This window comes from Kogia breviceps, chromosome 7 (genome assembly GCF_026419965.1).
Source record: "Kogia breviceps isolate mKogBre1 chromosome 7, mKogBre1 haplotype 1, whole genome shotgun sequence".
Classification (NCBI taxonomy): Eukaryota; Metazoa; Chordata; class Mammalia; order Artiodactyla; family Physeteridae; genus Kogia; species Kogia breviceps.
This window is the reverse complement of record NC_081316.1, coordinates 109,785,522-109,807,348: the sequence shown is the minus strand read 5'-3', so window position 1 is coordinate 109,807,348 and position 21,827 is coordinate 109,785,522. Positions and strand designations below refer to the sequence as shown.

The window sequence follows — 21,827 nt, the reverse complement described above, 5'->3', positions numbered from 1 at the left end:
AATAAATAAATTTAAAGCACACATATAGTACACCAAAAATTATATACATAAAAAAGAACCAAATTGAAATTCCAGATATAAAAAAACATAGCCATGGAAATAAAAACAGCTCAGTGGGTGTGTGAAACAGTAGATTAGATCCAGCTGAAAAGAGAATTGTTGAACTGGAAGACAAATCTGAGGAAGTAATTCAGAGTCTAGCACAGAGTCATAAGGAGACAGCAAATATGAAAACCAGAGGCATGAACACCAGAATGAGACAGTCCAGCAAATGGCTGATAGTTGCTGCTGAAGACAAGAGTAGACAAAGTAGCAAACAGATACAGCTGAAAAGATAGTGGCTGTGATTTCCCAGAATTGATGAAAAATGTAAATTCTCAGACTTTAGAAGGAAAACAAATAGGATAAATAAAAATACTCCCACACCTAGGTAGGTGAAACTGAATAACAAACAAAATGCAAAAAACCTAGAGACAACTGGAGAGAAAAGAATGTCAGACTGTTGTCTGAACAGATAATCTGAGAGGAGAATTTAAATCAACACAAAACAGGCCAGAAAGAAAGGGACTAATTCCATCAAAATACTTAGGGAAAATTACTACAAATCTAGAAACCCAGATCCATCTGAATTCAGTTTTGAGATCAAAATAAAGACATGTTTCTAGAAACAAAAACGTGAAGTTTGCTACTCACAGACTCCTGCTAGAAGAAACACTGAAGGATGTGCACAGAAAGGAAGCAATAGGTACAAGAAGCAGAACTGGTAGACAGGTAGGTACCTATAAATAAGTTTGGTTACTAAAAAATAATAATGATGACTAATTTTAGGATTTTTAAAGCGTAAAACTAAAATACGAAGTATTTTGTGTTTTAAAATACTAAATATATACTAAGTATGTCAGTATTGAAACTGTGGTCAGAGACTGGAATCAAAGCAGGTCTAGGGGAGGGGAAAGATATTAGAAATACGCATAGGATGTCTAGGGCAACAGCTAAAAACAGAAATGAAACGTTTACGTTCAAAATCAATGCGGGAGGTGGGGGTGGGGGAGGGATAAAGGAAACTCAATTCCATTGAAAGCAAAACAGGGGGAGGGGAAGAGCCGACAAAATGCCCGGCACAGACCATGCATGAGAGCTGAGGACCACAGGAAGTCAGTTGACCCATTTTCTTTGGCTCTGCAGGTGACTTAATTTACTAGGCCAGGAAATGAAGTAACCCGCCACACATCAAAATAAGCTCACATCTGACCCCCGACTACTGTGAGATGACAGAAAAGGAGAATCATCTTTAAAAGGTTTGGAAGCACAGCCATGGGAACAAGGCTGCAGTTGTGGTGCAAGCACTCTACACTTCCCCAGGTAGCCCTGCCAGAGAAAACCAGAGATAAAACGAGGTGTCTGCGACAAGCCCACCCACAGAAATGACGTTGTTCATTCTTTGTGGAGGATCGAGACACGCACTTAAAACACAAGTTTCACTAACGTGCTTGTGCTAACAAGATGTTCAGTCTCCTTCAATACCTCAATTTACAAACGGAAATGCCCAGGTGCACCCCTCTAATTTATTAACCAACTATTTGCCCAACTCAAAGCTTCCGAACAGCACTCATGCTTCCTGGGCTGATGGCAGTTCCTTTGCGGACCTTGGGTATTCCTCCTGCTGCAGGCCAGGCTTGTACACTGAGAGAAGCAATCGCCTGCAGTCCTTCCAGAAGCAGAGGCGCTGACACCGAGGTGGCGCCAGAAAAGATACGGGGTGGGTGGGGGGGAGTTTACGAGGGGGTGGAATCTGGTAACATCACAGATCAGCCTGTGTGATGTACCTGGGGTTTGTGGAGCTCCATTTACTCCTTAAAGCCACGTAAGGTCACCTCTAAAGTAAAATGAATGGAGAGTTACAGCTGTGTACAATTACCCAATCAACAGAGGTTCTCTGAACTGGGCACTGGGAGGATATAAAGGAGAAAAAGATCATTTCTGCCCTTCACAAACCAAATCTAAAGCAAAGCATAACACACTGATATGTAAGTGTGGGACATGATAACAGATCTACTTTTTATTTGCTTTGACAAATTAGGAGGCATGCTTTGAGCTCCCAGATGCTGGGCGGTGTGTAAGAACTGCTGGGGTACTGTGGGGCAAAGAGAGATTAAGACTTAAGGGATTTAATTCGCGAGAGTGAAGATCCATTCACAGTGGATGGCAAAATGAAGCCTGACTGACCAGATCTCCCCTCGCCACAAAAGGGTTAAAGGAAACATCTTTACCTCCATCACTGGAGGGATTTAGGGTAGAACTGAATGACAATTTCTAGAGGAGGTTGCAGAGAAAATTTACTCATCCGAAGTGGGCTTTGTTTTCCTGCCTCCAACCTCCCCAACTCCTTGCTGTCCCCGAGTCCACCATGACGTATACAGCCTTTGTTCATTCATTCATTCACAAAAAACAGTGGAGTGAACGTGAGTGAACTTAACACCCAACAGCAGAATTACAACATTACTTCTACCTTACACCACCCAGCCTTCCTCTCATATTCTAATGTTGTTCCCTAAATTTATTTTCAATAAAATCTCACCCAAAACAGGTGCAAGCACAATTTAAGCTTTCACTGTTTAGGGAACCCCTTGATGCTGCATTCCAAAGCATGAGCTAGTTCAATGTTACTCAATGTATGGTCCCCAGACCAGGGATCAGTCTGTAAACTCTGTTACGGGTACTAAGGAAATAAGCTTCAGCCAAAATGTAAATCACTCGGGAGACTGTTCAGCTGAACATTTTTTCATGGCAAGACCTTCTCAATGAAGGAAGCGGAGAGTTGGCTAAATTTTCGGCACAAGCTTATCAAAGACCAGCTCTCCGAGAAGCACTGATCTCGTTGGTCTCTAAGGTCCATTTCTTAGAGCCTAGATCCTGCGATCACGCAGGGCTGCGATGCTACCCCACACGTGAGCAGCTAAGTGCCGCTCAGGGAGTCCAGGGATTACTGACCAGTACAGTTGGCTTCGTCAGACCAGTCCCTGCAGTCGTTGTCCCCGTCACACACCCAGGAGGAGCGGATGCACATGCCAGAGCTGCAGCTGTATTCGTCAACCCGGCACTGGTGCATTTCTGCAGGTGAGACCACAGACAACGATCTGAGCACAAAAGCTTGCGTGGAATTCTGTCTCTGAGGTCAACGCTCCTAAGGGTTAGAGATGCACCCGATATCCCTGTTATTGCTGATGATCCAGAATGCACGCATGAAGACTTTAACCAGGGATGGAAAGTCCTCGAGGATGGTGCCCAAGTACAGTTGGCCCTCTGGATATGCAGGTTTTGCATCCACAGATTTAGCCAACTGTGCAATATGTACTAGGTTTACGATCCACGGTTGGTTGAATCCGTGGATTCGGAATTCGTGGATATGCAGGGCCGCCTATGGGACTTGAGCATCTGTGGATTCTGGAACCCATGGGGGGTCCTGGAACTGATACCCTGTGGATACCCAGGGATGACTGTAGTGCACTGCAGATGGGCACAGGTGTGCTGAGATCCTGACACCTCACACGCTGGCCCCCAGTTGCCTCTAGGCACCAGCGGCCTTGGCCACTTATCTTGGTGCACTTTACAAATATCATTTTCTCTGCTTCCTATGTTGGGAGGAAGGTTGGGAAGCAATGCTCTGGCTGCCCAGAAAGCCAAGTTTTCAAGAAACAGACTTCCAGAGACAGAGCCTGTGGTTTCAGAACGGGAGGAATGAGAATGCTGAGTGTGCTGATCAACGTGAGATGCTCAGCTCAGGGAAAGAGAGATCAGTGCTGAGCTCCCAAAACAGAAAAGCTGGTGACTTCCTGTGGGCAGAGCTCCTGGGATGTTGGCCGGTGGGGCTGTCTCAAGAAGGGTGGGGGCCGGAGACAAATGAACCAGGGCAGTCTGACCAGGACAGGAGGGGCAACTACACTGACAGCATCTTTTGTAGGCCCTGGGGATACGAACAAAACAGAATTTTCACATGGAATTGTAAAGATTCTAGGAAAACAGGAGTAGCCAAGCCCAGGGGCCCGGGGTGGCTGCCTCACTGAGAGAGGTTGATGGTGAACTGGGAAGCGGACAGTCATGAGGAAACAGTCTGGAGACTCATGAAGAGGACCTGGATCTGAGGTAGGGACCACCTGAGACCTTGAGGTGGACTCAGGTGCACCAGCGTGAATATGGACCATGAACAGAGAATCTGAGGGACGGACACCGTTTAATGGTCCAACATGCGTCCAGTGAGTGGGTGAGAGGACACATTAGAAACAGATAACCACGTGGCAATTCCTCCCGACGAGAGCAAAACTGGCCACACACGTTAACCCTCTGAGTGCAGAGGGGGACGTGGGAGGAATGAAGGGAAAACAGTGCAAACCCCAACGACCGTTACCTGGAACTTCGTATTTTTACAAAGATGAAGGAAAATTATGTAACCACTCCCCCGCCAGAGAAGTGCTCTGAGATCCAGGCTAGGAGCATTTCCCCCACTCTCCTTATTTGAGTCCCAGTGAGTCAAACCCCCCATTCGTGATGATGCAGGCCCCGTCCAGAAGCACACGCGCAGCTGGACTGGACCTGCCCCCGTGTACAGGCAGGGAGCCCACGGGGCCTCACCAAACCCTCGCAGCGGCGGGGTCGGCATCCGGCCCCCACACGCACTCCCCTCCAGGCTGGGGCACTCTGTGGATTGTTCCCTCCCGTGACAGTCGGCAGCTACGGGTTTGGTACCCAGAGCCCATCAATTAAGACAGGGCTCGTGAAACTCACAGGGGAGGATTATGCAAGAAGAAGGGCGTGGGAAACACAGTCCCAGTTCCCTTTTCTGACACAAACTAACTGTGCCACCTTGAAAAAGCCCCCTGACCTCTATGGACCTCAGGTGTTTCATCTGGAAATCAAAAGGGCTGTACTAGAGAATTCCCACCACTCCTTCAATTCCAACACACTATTTTCCTAAATAAAAATTTCCATTCAGAAAACAGATGCTCAAACAACATTTGTACCATCCACTGACTTCTAACAGAGTTTACTGAATTCGATCAGTTAAAAAAAAACAAAACAAAAATAAACCACAGTTCACAAAGGTATAGCTCTGAGTTTTCAGGAGGCTAATGTTCATAGCTGCCCAGAGGCGTGCATGGGCTAAGGCTGTATAGCTGTTAATAACTGCCTGAATTCGTTTAGAAATCTTCCTAATTCTCACACTCATGCATACAGCATCTCTGCAAGGAAGCAGGGTCCATCACTTTATGAATGAATCAGTCCCACCATGTGAATGGAGGTGGCCATGCAGCTGATGTCATAAATCCCACAATGGCTTTCAGAAATCCTCCATTTCCAACCCGTCCCATGAGCCAGGGTGCTGCCCCCTCTGGAAGAGGATTCCTGGACATCAGGTCCCCTTACCACAGTGACTTTCATCGCTGTTGTCGCCACAGTCATCCTCAAGGTCACATTTGTAGGAGAGTGGGATACAGGTCCCAGACTCCTGGCAGCGGAACTGGGTGTCCGGATCACAGATGGTAGTAGCTAGGATGGGAAAGAGAGACAACATGCTCATTTAGGTCCAGTCAACTCCTCCCAAATACAAACATCCCACTGGAAAGCCAACTGAAAAAGAGAAGGAAGCAGATTTTAATTGTAATATGGATTTCAACAACAGAATTGAAACCTAGACTTAAAGAAAAAATAAACTGCTTGAGAACCTGAAATTTACAGCCAAGGGAGATAAGGGCCTATCTTTCCATGGACGGCTTCCAGATCCGAACAGGGCTGGGAAGAGTGAGAGACCGTCACTGAGCTAGGACACAGCTTGATGCGTTACATCAGGGGTCCCTGGTACCGGCCCGTGGCCTGTTAGGAACCGGGCTGCAAAGCAGTGGGTGAGCAGCGGGGGAGCAAGCGAAGCTTCATCTGTATTTACAGCCGCCCCCCGTCGTTCGCGTTACCGCCCGAGCTCCGCCTCCTGTCAGATCAGCGGTGGCATTAGAGTCTCCTAGGAGCGCGAACCCTACTGTGAACTAGGCATGAGAGGGATCCAGGCTGCACGTTCCTTATGAGCTGAGGTGGAGCTGAGACGGTGAGACTAGCGCTGGGAAGCGACTGCAAATACAGATTACCGTGAGCAGAGAGGTCTGACTGCACAGAGACCGTGGTCAATCAATGCGCGTGAATCACCCCGAAACCAGCCCCCTGCCCCCGTCGTCCATGGAAACATTGTGTTCCACGAAACCGGTCCCTGGTGCAAAACGGTTGGGGACCGCTCCACGAGATAACCTCCTAAGATCCCCTCAGAAGTGACGGTATCTTCCTAAACAAATGGCAGAAATACCTCCATCTGGAAAACTACCATTAGGAGGCCCGATTTTACACACGAAGCTGGCTCCTCACCATACAGATGACAGAGGGAGGGTGAGGTAAAATTCTGCAGCAGGAACAGGGGCCCTGCAGTCAGGCGAGACAGGGTTTCAAAACCTGGCTCTGCCTCTTCCTCTAGCAATTAATTTTAACCTTCCTGAGCCTCAGTTTGCTCCACAGCAAAAGGAAGATAAGGTAACGTGGGCAAGCGCCCGTGACGACAGACACAAAGACCTGACAGGGGTCTTAATTCCACCAGCCACGGCTTACTTCACCCAAGCCCCCTGGGCTTCCGTTCCCACTACTGTAAAATGGAGAGAATACCTACCCTCCTGGCATTATTAGGAAGGTCAATAAGAAAACAAGTTTGGGGCCAGCACGCATCCTCAGGATGTGAATATAATGGACTCTAAACACACGTCACTTCTCCTCCCATCCTTCCTCTCGCCCTTCTGCCTCAGAATGTGAACATAATTCGATTTTTCTCCCCCTTCTAAACAGAAATTATCTGGGTTTAAGCATAAACCCTAGAACCTTCCAGAAAAGGCTTTGGGAAAGAAGGCTGCTCCTAGAGCAGCCAATCCACAAGGAATGACGTGATAGAACAGAATCCTGGGATGGGCGGGGGAGTATCAGGAAGTGAGAGGCGGGCGGCAACCCTGCAGTCAGACGTGCCCGGCTGCTCTTATTTGCGGCTCCGTTTCTTCTCCGTAATTGAGTTCACGGTGGGAGGCAGGTGGTGAATGCAGAAATGACAAGACTGCAGGAGATTCACGTCAAAACCCCCAGCGGCTGACAGCCACCCAGGGCAGGAGTCTGCTGAAGAGGAAGGGGGACCTGCCCACAGCATCCTTCCCATGTCTGCCTTTATTGCCACGCCTCTCCTCTTCCCTGGATGCCTCAATTTAACTTCCAGACAGCGTTGCCCAGCCACGGCCTGTCGCTTCCTGCAGCCCTGCCCAGGAACAGGGTGCCTGCCCCCTCCTCCTTGATAAGGGAGACCCTCAGGAAGGCTCAGATAAGCACCACCCTCCTGGCACCCAGGCTCCACGTTTTATACCCTGCACCCCTCACCTCCTCACCTCTGCCACATCTGACTAGTCCAGGACCCGAGCCGCGGGGAATTGCAAGAAAGCGGAGCAGAAAGCAAGTCTCAGGGGCTCGGGAGGGTCAATCCCGGCTGACATTTGCACCAAACCAGGAGGAGCGCAGAGCCAGCTGCATACTTCACTCCGAGGAGAAGCTTAAACTCTGCATGGAAACCTGTGAGGCCACAGCTCAGGGGCTGTGGGGAAGGAGATGGAGGGAGGTCTTCCTCGCAAAACAATGAACCAATATGAGACCCCAGCTCATCCATCTAGTAGAAACCAAAGCCCAGGAACCCAAGGAGGAATCCCGAGCTACTGGACACGAGGTCATCTAGTTTACGGCTCTCTGCTTCAGCTACGCCTCATTACATCTGGGCAGTTTTCTTACAATGTGTTAATTCTAAGAAGTGTCTCCTCGCCCACCCTCTTCCATAACAAACTCCTTTGCAGAATCTGCTCCAATGATGTTGATCTCAATTAATGTTTGTAAGGAGCTTTGGCTATTCCCTCACAAATATCACACTTTCCTGAGACCCTGGTAGGTACAGGAGGTTTGATCAGTGTCCCTTTTGCAGAAAAGAAAAACACACGGAGAGGCTAGCGCTCTCCCAAATCGGCTGGTGGTAAGCTCCTCTCCCTCCGTGTGAAAGGCAGCCACGGAAACCAAGGAAAAATGATTAAAGTCTGGTAATAACCTCCTATGAGCCAGAAAAGGCAGTATGTAGGATTGCAGGGCCTAGATGAGTTAACGAGTTGACTGTTTCTGAAGTTGCTTTCTGGGAGGAGGGGCACAGGAACAGGCACGTGCTCTCCAGATGGCTGGCAAAATATCTTCGCCAGAGGCAAGGTGGGTACACAGAGGCGGGACACACCCATTCATCTGTCCTTATAGCACAGGATGATAAATGAGCTTCTGGATTTCCAAAGGCAAAATATTTGAAAGAGAAGCCTTCAGACTGGTCTCTGGCTTCCCTGCTCTGGCCTTTCTCCCACTTCATTCATTCTGCCCAAGCCTTTATCTTTCCAAAGGCAAAATCTTATCCTGTCATTTCAACGGTTCCAAACTGTTCTTCTGATAAAGTCCGAAGGTCCCTGCTACTCTGGGCCCCACAGGCACCAGTCCACCCTCCCCTTACCCCATGGCTCCCACTCAAGTTCTCAATAACCCATGCTGCTTTCCTGCTCAGGCAGGACACAACTGGCCTCGGGGCTTTCATCCATGCTGCTCCCTTGCCCGGAACTCTCCTCCCTCTACCTCTGCTTGGTTCACCTCTGCCCACCCTTCCTAAGGGCGTCCCCAAGTCTGATGGGGGCACCCTTCCTGAAGCTCATGGCACTGCCTCATCACAGCGCTCATGGCTCGAATGTACCTGGCTGGTTACTTCTCTGACCCCCCCTTCGGACTGTAAACTCTGTGTCCACTTTGATCACCAGTGTATCCCCAGGCCTATCACAGAGCCTGGAACACGTGGTCCTCAATAAACACGTGTTGAGTGAACGGGTGAACACATTACTGAACGACCCCTCCTTAGGAGATGATGTCAAAGCTACTAAAAATTAACTGAAGGAAGATGGCCAACTTTGCGGTAGGTAGATTATCCATTATACGTGGTTATTTGTTTGTCCTTAAACCCCGCTAAACAGAATCACATACTTCCGTAGTTGGACCTTAGAAGTTACATAGTCCAAAGATGACATCGACGTGCACACATACCAATGTTCCCACAACCCAAGCCAAAGCTGGCATCACCAATTAGAACCACCTCTCCTGAGCCTGGCAGGTAGCCGGCACCAACTGATTGGAGGTAACAAGGTAAAGCCTGTTTCCCATCCCCGAAAAGGCTAAACATTAAATTTATAAATCAAGGACTACCACCTGGCCACCAGCCCCAGGTCACCAGCTCTAGTCACAGTGGAAGAGCCACAGTCAGAGCCCAGACTGCCTGACTCCCAAATCAGCTCAGTTCCAACCATGTGACACTTACTTGTAAATCTCTTGCAATGAGTAGCTAGCTTCCTTCAGTGGGTTTGCTTTAATTAATAATAAATCTCTGATATGGAAATGTGTTTTCTCCAGCCGCTTAAATGGGCATCACTGATCATGGCGGCCCCAGACTGCAGGCCCCACCCGGGAGGCGCTGACCAGCCTTCCGAGTAATGGGACATGCCTGACGTGCCTGACATCCCGAAAACTCGGCCAAGCGGGGACTCACGGCAGTTTTTCTCGTCGCTCATGTCCCCGCAGTCGTTGTCAAAATCACACCACCAGATGCTGTTGATACAGTTCCCGTTGCTGCACCGATACTGGTTGCGGAGACAGGTGTTCTCTGGCCATCGGGGGAGACAGAGGAGGAAACAGAACCAGTATCATTCTTCCTGCTGGACCACAAGGCTTTCTCTTTTGAGCGTCCATTTGTCTTACTCAAATAACAGGCCTTAGACGGCAAAGGGGAAGGGGGACGCCGCACACACGTGCCCGCCGGGAACCAAGCACCCAAGGAGGCCCCCTTCTCTCCTCTTTTAATTCAAATTGGAGAGGAGGCAGCTAGGAGCATCAGAGGGGGTTACGACGATGAAAAAGGAGAGTGATGGTGCCAGGTGGGTCTAGTGGATACAGTGGGGGTCTAGTGGGTCAATGTTATAAAATACTAGTTTCACAAGGAACTCCTTAAGGGACTGTGTACAAAGATCCAAACATATATTCAGTGTATCTATATAGTTTATACATACTATGGTCATATATATTCACATACACTCCATTTATTAACGAGGAGGGTTAGGGAGATTTGCTTTACGTATTCTTGAGGATTTTTTTTTTCTACCCCATGACTTCTTCAAAGCAAGCAGTTACAATTCCTCACACAGAAAAAAATGCACTGTTTGGTCGACTGGGTCGAGAACATGTGATGACTGGCCTCCTGTTTGAATAAGCAAAGGCATTCTGACAGGGATACAGAGAGGCCCTCTTCCTTCCCTGCTGGAATTCAGTGTTAACTCCATTTCTTTCCAAACAACTGTAAGATGATGTCGAGAGCCTGAAAGATAGTCTCCTGTGTCTCAGAAGAAAAGGTTCATTTTCTTTCTGTTTGTATTTCTTAAGAGAGCCCAGAAGGCCACTTTGGGTAAACGGAAAACTTAGACAGGAAAGGAAGATTTAGCAGGTTTTCAGGGGGAAAATGTTAGAATCCGTGTTGAAAGGGGGAGGGGAATGAGGCTGCTGCAGCCACCTGGCCAGGGCTTGGGAGGAAAGACTCGAAGTCCTCTGCAATATTGGTTGGGAAGTTCGGACGTTTCCAGGCTGGCAGGGGGCGGGGGGCAGGGGGGCGGGAAGCTGCTGGATGAGACGTGGTGAACTCTGAAGGAGTCCAACCAGTCCCAAGTCAGGGTGGTCCGACTTACGGAAGCAGGAGAAGCTGGAGAAGAGAGATGTGGGGCGTGGATGAGAAGAGGAAGAGGTGGAAAAAAAAAAAGAAAGGGGCACTCAGAGGGAAAGCCTGCATCTCCTGACATTAATCCTAAAAGCAACTCTTATCTTTAAAAGAACAGCATGGGCCTGTTCTGGATGAGGACTGAGGGATCAATCGGAACCTGAACCAGGATGTCTGTATCTAGGGGGGTTTAATTTCTACCTTGGGCATTTTTAATAATCCCAAACATGAGTGCATCGAGGACACCCGGAGCGGGGACAGAAGGGAAGGGGGATGGTGGGAAAAGGAGAAAGGGACGTACCTTCTTTGACACACGTGTGGTTCTTCAGCTGATAACCGTGAGGACACTCACACATCAGGTCCCCGGACGGGAGGATGCTGCCGGACACACCCTCCGGACACCTGCAGCTCCTAGTGTTGTTGGCCTTGGGCAGACACAGCAGGCTACACGGCCTGGACGCACAGGTGGTGCTTCCTGGAAAGGAGACAGATGGCGGTGTCCAGGTTAGTAAACACCAGGGTGCACCAAACGCAGGCCTGAGACCCAGGGCGACCTCCTCCTCTTACAGACCCAGCAACACGAAGCTCAGGAAGAGAAAGAAGTGGCGAGTGTGAGCTGGGCCCCGGCGGGATCAGCTGGCCCCGGAACGAAGCCAGGCACCCACTGGTCCTCCTGGGAATCTGAAATCGGGATGCTGAGACACCACAGGGTAGGCGGGGAGCTGGACCTGGGAGGAGAGTCATGCCCGATGGGTGTCACAGGTGATGCAGAGCATCACAGGTGCTGTAGGGCAAGCCAAAACCCGTGCAAGTCAGAGCCGTGCAGGTAAGATCAGTCTGCAGCGTCAGGAGGATGAAGCTGACTTACGGAGAGAAGAAAGGACGACACCAGGATGAGGGAAGAGGGAGGGGGAGGGAGGACGGCTCTCCCAGGCCCAGCCCCAGTCCCCATCGGCACACCTGCACCTCCTATACTGGGTTCCTTCCTATCCCCCTTCATTCTTTCCACAGCACTTTTTTTTTTTTTTTTTTTTTTTTTTTTTTGTGGTATGCGGGCCTCTCACTGTTGTGGCCTCTCCCGTTGCGGAGCACAGGCTCCGGACGCGCAGGCCCAGCGGCCATGGCTCACGGGCCCAGCCGCTCCGCGGCACGCGGGATCTTCCCGGACCGGGGCACGAACCCGTATCCCCTGCATCGGCAGGCGGACTCTCAACCACTGCGCCACCAGGGAAGCCCTCCACAGCACTTTTTACTTGAGTTAGCTTGAGTGAGTTTACTATACCTTGTGACCCAAAAGCCCTTAATCAGAACATACACCTGAGAAACGACAGGGCTCGGATGAAAATCTGGGGCTGCCCTTCTTAATTCCTTTGTGTCAGGGCACAGCTGCTGAGCTCAATGAGGAACCAACCAGAGACCCATTAGGCAATAAATCCACCTGCAATGAACCCACATAAGGACCAGTTACTGTTGATCTAGCCCACTATTCCCAATCTTTTCTCTGGTTCAGCTTTCCAAAGAGAGTGCCAGCTAGAGTCCATACAATCCTCCACTGCACTCTCAAGGGAGGACTTTTGTGGATGGACAGTGATGGAAAAGGGGGTTTCTACCCTCCACGTCTTTCTGGGAAGGAGAGAGGGGACCCATAACCATTTCCTAACAACTGAAAATGTGATGCAACTATAAAGCAACGTGAAAGCCATGTAAATTAAGAAATGTATTTTTTCCTTTTGCCTGTGACTACTCATCACCCAAACTGGGAAAAATAAACCTAAATGCTTGGATAAAACTCAACTGATATAGATTCTTCAGCTGTGCCATCTCATGGACAGAGAACCCCACCAGAATCAAATCCAAGCGATCGGTTTCCAGCCAGCCAAGATCTGAGCTATGCCACGCCTCTGCTGGCCTGCTGGTTGGGAAAGAGGGTTCATTAATGACAATCAGTACTCAGATGGGTGGTGACACACTCAGAAGCCTTGGATGTGTTGGCACCTGGTCGGTGTTTAACTGGCATTACACATAAAAATAAAACCCCCCAGGGTACAGCAACAGTATTGCTTTCATGCTAAGGACCCAAGGGCACAAGGCATTACCGAGTAGATAAAATACACACAGCCACGGGGGGAGATCTGTAGGATGAAACATTCAAAAGGGGTTTGCAAATGACTCCATCAACCTATAGGCTGGATTATCGTAGTGAATAAGCTGCTGACTGGAGCGGAAATGCCAGAAACCAGCTCCCGCTCATCTGTTCCGTGGGCACACACTGTCCCTTTATCTCAAATACACCTGCCGTGGGCTGCAGGAGGGAATGTTGAGCTGCCAGTAACGAAAACAACCCCATCTGGGGTTCTGGAACATGTTCTTTGTATTCAAAGGATGCTGTACTGTTTGACGTTCCGAGAAATTGAACAATAATAGACTATTTGAAAAATACTCAACGACAGGAGTATTTTCACATGGGTCGTGTCTGTCGAATAACACAACTGACATTTTCCCGTGCAGGGCAAATGTTCCCACCCAAAGAAGCAAGAGGCGAAAGGGCAGTGCCCAAAGGGAGATGCAGTAATTCAGGAGATTGGCCTCAACAGACTTGAACGAATCTGCAGCCTGAGAGGCAGGGCCAGGGACAAACCCCAACCTAGGCAGCCAAGTCACTGACTCCAAGAGTCAGGCAGGGCAGGAGTGTGTGGGCAGGTCCAAAGCCACAGTACAGAAAATGGGAGTGCTAGTTACAGAGAACCCGGGAGAGCAAGGAAGGAGGATTCAGCAGAGTTCCACCGCAACACAGCTAGAGACCCCCTACCCAGGATGCCACAGCCTTTTGCAGGCAAGGTGCGCAATGTGAAGAGTGGACAACTGACAGCCTTCTTCTCCAGAGATGCTCCTTTAGAAGACCAAACACTGAGCCCCACTGCGTCTTCACCAGGCATAGTCAGAACATTTTTAGATTTCCTCTTTGGAAAATTCCCCCAGAACCAGTTAGGAGCCAAAATTGCTATTATCTTGCTTAACTATTTACATACTTGACAATTATCTAAATCAAATCCACCCCACATAATAAATAGTTAGAGATATTGAAAAGCATGTGCTTACTGCAGGCTCTGAAGGAGAATTCAAAGAACTCCAAGATATTTTAACCCATTACAGCATCAGTTGCATACATTAATGGCCTTGCAAAGTAAGCTCTTTGAAGGAAAAAACACTCTTTATGAAGAGTTAATTCCAGTAACGCTGTGTAAAAAACAGCCAGGTATAAAGACAAAAAATGCATCTGTTTATAACCAAATATCCCAAAGAGACACTTTGCAAGTGAACAAAATTCTTATGCTAAACAAGAATCACTCAAAATCTAGTACTTCTCGATCACTGTTGTATCCCACGGCACTGCTAATCCAACAACAGATCATAGACGGAACAGAGCCTGATGGTTTTATTGAAGCTCAAGCTTTGAAGTCAACTAGGCCATGGTTCAAATTCTCACCACTTACTAAACGTGTGATGGAGAAAAGGTACGGAACCTGACTTCCACATTCTCATCTATAAAATGGGAAGAATAATACACATGGACTCGGGGAAGGTTAACTGAGGTTATACAAGCCCACTGAGCAAGTTAGTATGGTGCTTATGACACAGCAAAATCCCTTAGAGTAAATGTCTTTATCACTTTACACATGGCTAGTACAAAGTCCTGTGTGTGTTAGGAACAGACAACAAAGTTAATAAAGCTTGACGGGCACCAGGGATCGCCAATACCCATCATGAACTTGCGATACTCTCAGTGTCTGACAAAGCAGGCAGGATTGAGCAAACAAGTTCAAGGCCAAGAGGCACCCACTGCACACAGGCAGTGCTGGCAGCCAGGTGCCACTGCAAATGCCTTGATTTAACCCAAACCGGCCTGAGAGGTGACCAACTGGCTTCACTGGCCCCGTGTCCGCGGGCAGGAGGTCCCCGGGAAGCAGGAGACAGGCCATGATTTCCCCTTTATGTCTCAAAGAGTCACCTTCCTTTACACTAGCCGGAGTAGCTCCGGGGTCACAGCGGCGACCGCACGGCAGCTGGTGACCAGCCAAGACTCGGGGGTGGGCACCGGGGTTCACAGGTTCTTCGGAACACAGTGTTGCAGGAGCTGAGGCTGTGCGCTCGGCCAACACATGCTGACAAGCACGTGTCAAAATGCAGCCCCGCCTTTCTGGACGGGGAGGTAACTTGAAGCAATGCTGAGAATTCCCTCGGCTTGCCAGCGGGGCGGATCAGTAGGGCTGGGTGTCCTCCGTCAAAGGCCCTGAGATTTCAGCCCCTGGAGTTGGAAAGCAGGATTCTTTTCTCTCTCCTTATTTCATTCTTTTTTCTTTTCTTCTTTTTTTTTTTTAATCTTTTTCTTTTTTTTGTCTTTGAGTGTGTGTGTGTGCTTTTTTTTGTATTTTGTCTCTCGGCCCTATTTCAAAACAGGCACCTCCTCTAAGAAAGAATGTGACTTCTCCGTCTTGTGGCAGAACTGGAACAAAAGCCCAGCTCCTAAACAAGGGAGGGGTCTTTGGGAAAGCTACTTCACATCTGAGATTTTGTTCTCTAATCTAGAAACCATGGATCATAATACCAGCCCTGCCCACCTCAGGGGTCAGCTGTGAAGACATAACAATAATGCAGACTTCCATTTCTAGGATACTTTATAGTTTTCTAAGTGTGTCCTCATGCTCTCTTCATTAGTCCCCAAAGGATAGCAATGATATCTACAACCGTATTATTTCCCCTTGTCAATTTTCTCTCAGCACAGGGACAGCCAAAAACCGCAAGACAATATCAACGTTCTAGTTCAAAACAGGAAACCTAGCAGTCTGTCAATAAAGGAGAGTCAGCAGACCCAGGGTGCTACTTAATCCTGCTGAGATAAAGAGGGCTCTTCTTAAAGGGGCTATTCTTCTGGGAAGTACCCAGATTCCCCTCCTCTAGAATCAACAGTATGGCTGAGAGATCAACAAGGGGCAAGGGCAGTGCAGTAAGGAAGAAAGTATCCTACTGAATAGTCTCAGACCCCAGGACCAGCCAGTCAGAGCCTTGCAGCAGTCCTTGAAGCCTCAGCCCACAATCTTTCATATACCCATTCTCTACACCCACCAGCAACACTCCTCACCCCCATCCCTTCTTCTTTCAACAAGTATGAATCGGGCAGCTACCGAGTGCTGGTCATTGGTAAGATAGGTGAGCAAAAGCAAAGACAGAATCTCCTTCTTCATGGGGTTTAGAATTTCACAATGGGGACAAACGACTTAAGTCATCATATAACTAGATCTCGCATTGCAAGGGAAGTAGGACTCAATGAGCAACTGGTCATCTGAGCAACCAGAGAAGGTGGGGCTCCTGTCGGAAGCTATGCACCCAGCACAGCGTCACTCCCTGTCAGGGTGCCAAGCGGGGATTAAGTGCACACTGGACCGCTCCAGCTGCAACAGAAGCCACACCATCCATCAGTCAGGGCCCAAGGGCAGGAGGAGGGTATAATTTACCCACTGAGCACCAGCGTTCCAGGCTGGCAAAAACATGCTATCTTCCAGCTGTTTGTGTATCACTAGAAAAGAAATTAAGATGTCATAGGAAGAAATTAAATAATGCACATGTTGTCATGACAGGCTGCCAGACCCTGCTTGATCAGAGACTGCCCACACCCAGCCCCTTTCAAGAGATCAACTCGATAGAGATTAAGGAGGAGATGCTGCCTTACCGGTTGTTTTCCCCCGGTAGAAAATCTTCAGGTCCATGGGCCCCGTGAGCCGGTTCGCCAGAATCGCCATCTCAGACCCGCTGTATTTGGAAGCTCGGAATATGCTGAGCTGTGACCAGTCATCCCAGTAGATCTCATTCTAAAAAGAAAACCTTTGTTAGTCAGCTCTTCTGTCTTTTTTTTCTGGACCCTCATTCAGAACAAGAGCTCCGTCATGCAGTGGACACCTAACATTCACGGGCTGAATGATCAGCCTGATCAAGATTTGACTTAAATGCAAGAGTCAGTGATACTATCCAAACCTCACCGAATACCCACACCGAAGGAACCACCCAAAAGAAACTATTCGGGCTTCCCTGGTGGCGCAGCGGTTGAGAGCCCGCCTGCCGATGCAGGGGACACGGGTTCGTGCCCCGGTCCGGGAAGATCCCACGTGCCGCGGGGCGGCTGGGCCCGTGAGCCATGGCCGCTGAGCGTGCGCGTCCGGAGCCTGTGCTCCGCAACGGGAGAGGCCACAACAGTGAGAGGCCCGCGTACCGCAAAAAAAAAAAAAAAAAAGGAAACTATCCTATAAGCATCCGATAAGTTTGACCACAAGGTCAACCCTTCCATAGAAAATCTGAACAACGATTTTGTGTTCTAGAGTTGAAGCACAAGTGACAGGCCACCCCCCAGGAGGCAGAGGTGGGACAGGGCTCATCTCAAGACATCAGGGAATGAAGAGAGCAAACCTCACAAGAGACCAAGACACAGAGCGAGAGACTTCCCTGGGGGCACAGTGGTTAAGAATCTGCCTGCCAATGTAGGGGACACGGGTTTGATTCCTGGTCCGGGAAGATCCTACATGCTGCACAGCAACTAAGCCCACATGCCACAACTACTGAGCCCACGTGCTGCAACTACTAAAGCCCGCGTACCTAGAGCCCGTGTTCCGCAACGAGAGAGGTCACCGCAAGGAGAAGCCCGCGCACCGCAATGACGAGTGGCCCCGGCTCACCACAACTAGAGGAAGCCCGCGCGCAGCAACGAAGGCCCAACGCAGCCAAAAAATTAAAAGTTAAAAAGAAAGACACAGAGCCAAAATGAGGCAACCAACACTGAAAGGCGAGGCAGGAATTTTCATGGGATGCAACCTCAATCTCTGGAAGGGGAACAGTGAGCACCGCGGGCCCCTGGCAGCTCTGTCTGGCGTCCCTCCCTATGGGCAGAAAGAAACCGCCTCCGATCCAGAATTGAGCTGAGTTTCTAAGTTAGATAAGCATCTCTGCAAACACCCGGAGACAGCAGGCTCTACGCCTCAGCCTGCTCCTCACCTACACTGACAGGTTGCCCAGTGCTGGAACAGGTGAGGCCCCACCTTAAAGACAGCAATGGCGTAGGGGTGTGGGAGGTTGTCCAGGATGACGGAGCGCTGCTGGCCGCTGAAAGTGATCCGCTCGATGCAGTCCAGGTAGGCATCCGTCCAGTAGATCCACCGCTCGTCCACGGCGATGCCGTTGGGCCACTTCACGTCCTCCGACACAAGACGATAGGCAGCCGAACCATCCATGTTGCTCTGGTAAATGCCAGGCCTCAGGTCCCCCCAGTCGGTCCAGAACATCACCCTGGCCAAAACCGGGCAAGAGCACACATCCCATCAGAACTGGGGAAATGGGAGCTCAAAAACTGCTCCGAAGAGATAAGAATTCAGCCAGTTAGTTCAGCATTGTTATTATGTTATAATCTCTAATTCTAATACGTAAAGCCACTTAATTACTTGACCCACAAATTCCTTTATTGGAATTTATCTACGGATATAATCAAGTTATGCAAAGACAATGTACAAAGATGTTCATCACAGCATTGTTCATACTAGCCAAAAAATATATATATATATAGGTGTGTATACACATATATATTTAGGTGTATATACATGTATACACACAAAAATGTTAACCTATAAAGTGATACATTATGGCACACACAAAAGAATATTATGATGTCTAAAGATCTACATGTGCTCACATAAAACAATCTTCAAACCACATTAAATATTTTTAAAATATGCAGAATAGTAAATATCCTGTAATCTTTTCTGATATGCGTGTGTGTCTGTTTTTAAAGGGCATACGCATGTACACGGGTAAAAATAGACTCCGAATGATAACTGTTAACCAAGAAACTGTTAACCATGATTACCCCTAGGACATGTGAGGGTGAAGAGTTAAGAGAATGGAAGACAAATATTTTTCATTTCATAAACTTCTACTCTCTTTTAATATTTTTAATCAAATGCATATCTTATTTCCAGAATTTTCTTTTAAAAATAGATCTAATTCTCAATCATAAATGCTAGAAAGCCTCATCCAGAATTTCCCTTTTAGCTCTGTTTCCTTAAGTTAATAATAAATTAATAAAAAGCACCTCTGCATTTCCGAAGTGCATACAAATTGCTGGTAAGAAAACACAAGCTGGGGGGCAGAGAAAAGAAGCAAGGGGTTAAATGTGTGCATCGCATGTTAAACTCAAGATAAAGACTCCCTACAATATCCAACCAGGCCTGACTATGTCCAGAGAGACTTTTAATACTACCTTTTGTTAGAGAAACACCCCACAGCTGTGAGACATCTGTGTGCCTACAGAGATTCTGAGGCTTGCTAATGGAAAGGGGATGGAGTTAGCTGTCCAGGATGACTAGGCCATGGTTCCAAGACTTGCAGGTCATAGATTATTTCAGCCACAATCATCAGAAACAAGTTTTTGTCCAGCGGTTTGCCTTTCCATGAGAATCTGTCTGTTGCAGCACTGGACACACACGGATTTCCTTTGCGACCACACTTACCCGTCTTGGGGCACAAGGACCAGAGCCCTGGGCCGATCAAGCACAGAGGAATTGACGATCGTGAGTCGGAAGTCGCCATCTGGATTCCCCACCTGACAAATAAAGAAGGGAAAAAGGCCAAGATGGGTCTGAGCTCCTTAAAAGGCCCACATTGCAAAGTTCCCTACTTGGCTCCTGCCTACAGATGAGTCCCTTTATGGCCGCCCGATTCCCCTACAGACTGATCTGGAAACGTGCCCTGATCTCCAGCCAGAGCGAGTTCTTCCCTCCTCTGGCTCAGGTGACAATTCGCACACAGTCTGACAGCGCAGTCAGCGCCACCTGTGCCCCGGTTCTGGGGGCTTGATGACCTGCACAAAGTTAAGCGCTCACTGCACATTTACGAACTCCGGCCGCCCCCGCTGCTCTAAGCTCCAAAGCCACCAGTGGCTCTGCTTTGTCCACAAAACCAATTCTCAACGTCACCGCCTTGCCGTTTAAGAGTGTCCACAGACTCTGCTCTCTCCACACTCTCTCCTCCACACAGGCTCCTACAACTTCAGGGAGGCTGGTCTTCTCATGGTTCCCCAAGCCTGACACACCTGCTCCCGTCTGCTCCCACCATATCCACCCCCGGGCCCACCTGCTCTGCTGACCCTCCTGAGCCTCCTCGATCAAGGGGCAGCCACTCTTCTTACACCATTTCACACACAGTATTTGAGTGGTACACTGTGAGCGTGTGGACACTGAAGCTTTACCTGCACCCTTCTAGCAGAGCGCTGACCACACTCAATTAAAAAAAGCAGCGGAAGAGTAATAAGAAGACCACCGACGCGCCGCTCCGTGTGTGCCCGGCGCTGTGCACCTTTCCGTTCCCTTCTCTCAACCGCCCTGTGAGGGGAACACGCCAACGATCCCCTCCTGCATCCGGGCTCAGCTCAGATGTCCCTTCCAAGACACTTCCTCTCCCCAGTCACAGTCACATTGCCCCATTTGATGTTCTTTGCAGCACGTGGCACAAATAGGACGGATGGACTTCTTTCTTCATTATTTTACTTGCTTCCTCCACTAAAACCGAACCTCTCTCAGCACAGGGACCTGTGTGTCTTGCCTCCTGCTGTATCATCATGACCTAAAACCATACCTGGCACAAAGCGTGCCCCAAAACAGCACTTGTCAAATGACTGAGTGGATAAAGGAATCCTCATCTTACAGATGAAGAAACTGAAGCTGAGAGGGGGTAGGAAACTTGCCCAAGTCACTTAGCTACTAGAATAAAGACTGAACCCAGATCTGTCTCTCGAGTTTGTGGCTTTTGTCATGCAACTTCCCCCATCTCTCTGGGTTTCTCTGCTTCTACTGTGCCTTCCAGTAAACCACAAGTCACGTCTCCCCAGTGAAATCAGTATAAAGAGGTGCGGAGGCAGCGCCCCACTGCCTCAGCAGGAACACGCAGGAGTTGAGCACGCCTAGGAGACCATGACTTCTTACCCTCCTGGTGCCCTGCGGAGCTCGGGTGCAGACAGGTGAAGTGAGGATGCGAGAGCACCTACCTTACAGGGTGGCTGTGAGAAGTGAATCAAATAATTCATGCAAAGTGGTTCCAACAGGGTTCCTCATCATTAATAACAATGATAAGGATGGCAATCATGATATTATCTTCATTATGCTAATTGACGGCATAATACTCGAGTGTGGATGTTATGGCATTATAATAACGCTACGGTATTATTATCATCATTACCGTTACTACTCTGTGCCTCTGCTAGCCCAAATGTAAGTGTTTGGGTATCTTAATGAAATCTCTGCTTGACAGATTCAGGCACCCTGTTTGCACACGGGATCTCCATTCTCTGCATTTCTCAGGGAATCTCCAGAGGAATTCGACACACTGGCTCCTGCATCTGTGTCAAATCTGGCTCACAGCCCAAGGGCTCCCCTGCTTGCGTAATTAAGGACATACCTCGATCTTTTTGAAGCCAGAATCCACCCAGTAAAGTAACTGGCTGAGGGGTTCAAAAGCCAAGGCTTCTACTGTCTCCAGGCCAGAACTGATGATCACCTCTTGCCCTGTACTCCCGTTCAAACAGAGGCGCTGTTGAGAAAGGAAGAAGAAGAAACGGTGTGAAATGTTCAAATGACCTCCAGCCAAATCAGTCCCTTCGCCCGGAACCCACCTATTCAACTGGCTTGAATGGTGAGGGCGGAGATGTTTTATATTCGTAAGTGTTCCACATACGTGAAGCTGCTTTCTGACAAAAGCATTTCTAAAATGGATTATGGCTTCCTGTTTGAAGCAGAGTAACTAAACAGAACTGAATCTTTTACATCACCCTGCATTATCATAGTGAACACCGGTCACTGAGCTGTGCTGTATCACAATAATGAGGTGGGGATGACCAAAGTGCATG

The 21,827-nt window shown here is 48.8% G+C and overlaps 1 protein-coding gene across 2 annotated transcripts in view; it reads right to left on the bottom strand.

Moving 5' to 3' along the window:
* Positions 1 to 21,827, bottom strand: part of SORL1 (sortilin related receptor 1) — a 260,002-nt gene that overhangs the window by 49,880 nt on the left and 188,295 nt on the right. For both annotated transcript variants that reach the window (XM_067039159.1, XM_059069777.2), the window contains exons 18-25: positions 21,380 to 21,511; positions 19,438 to 19,529; positions 17,974 to 18,220; positions 16,617 to 16,755; positions 11,190 to 11,363; positions 9,674 to 9,787; positions 5,422 to 5,544; positions 2,992 to 3,111 (exon numbers count right to left, since the gene is read on the bottom strand). In XM_067039159.1, coding sequence (XP_066895260.1) covers positions 2,992 to 3,111; positions 5,422 to 5,544; positions 9,674 to 9,787; positions 11,190 to 11,363; positions 16,617 to 16,755; positions 17,974 to 18,220; positions 19,438 to 19,529; positions 21,380 to 21,511 — 1,141 coding nt within the window. The remainder of the gene's footprint in view (positions 1 to 2,991; positions 3,112 to 5,421; positions 5,545 to 9,673; positions 9,788 to 11,189; positions 11,364 to 16,616; positions 16,756 to 17,973; positions 18,221 to 19,437; positions 19,530 to 21,379; positions 21,512 to 21,827) is intronic.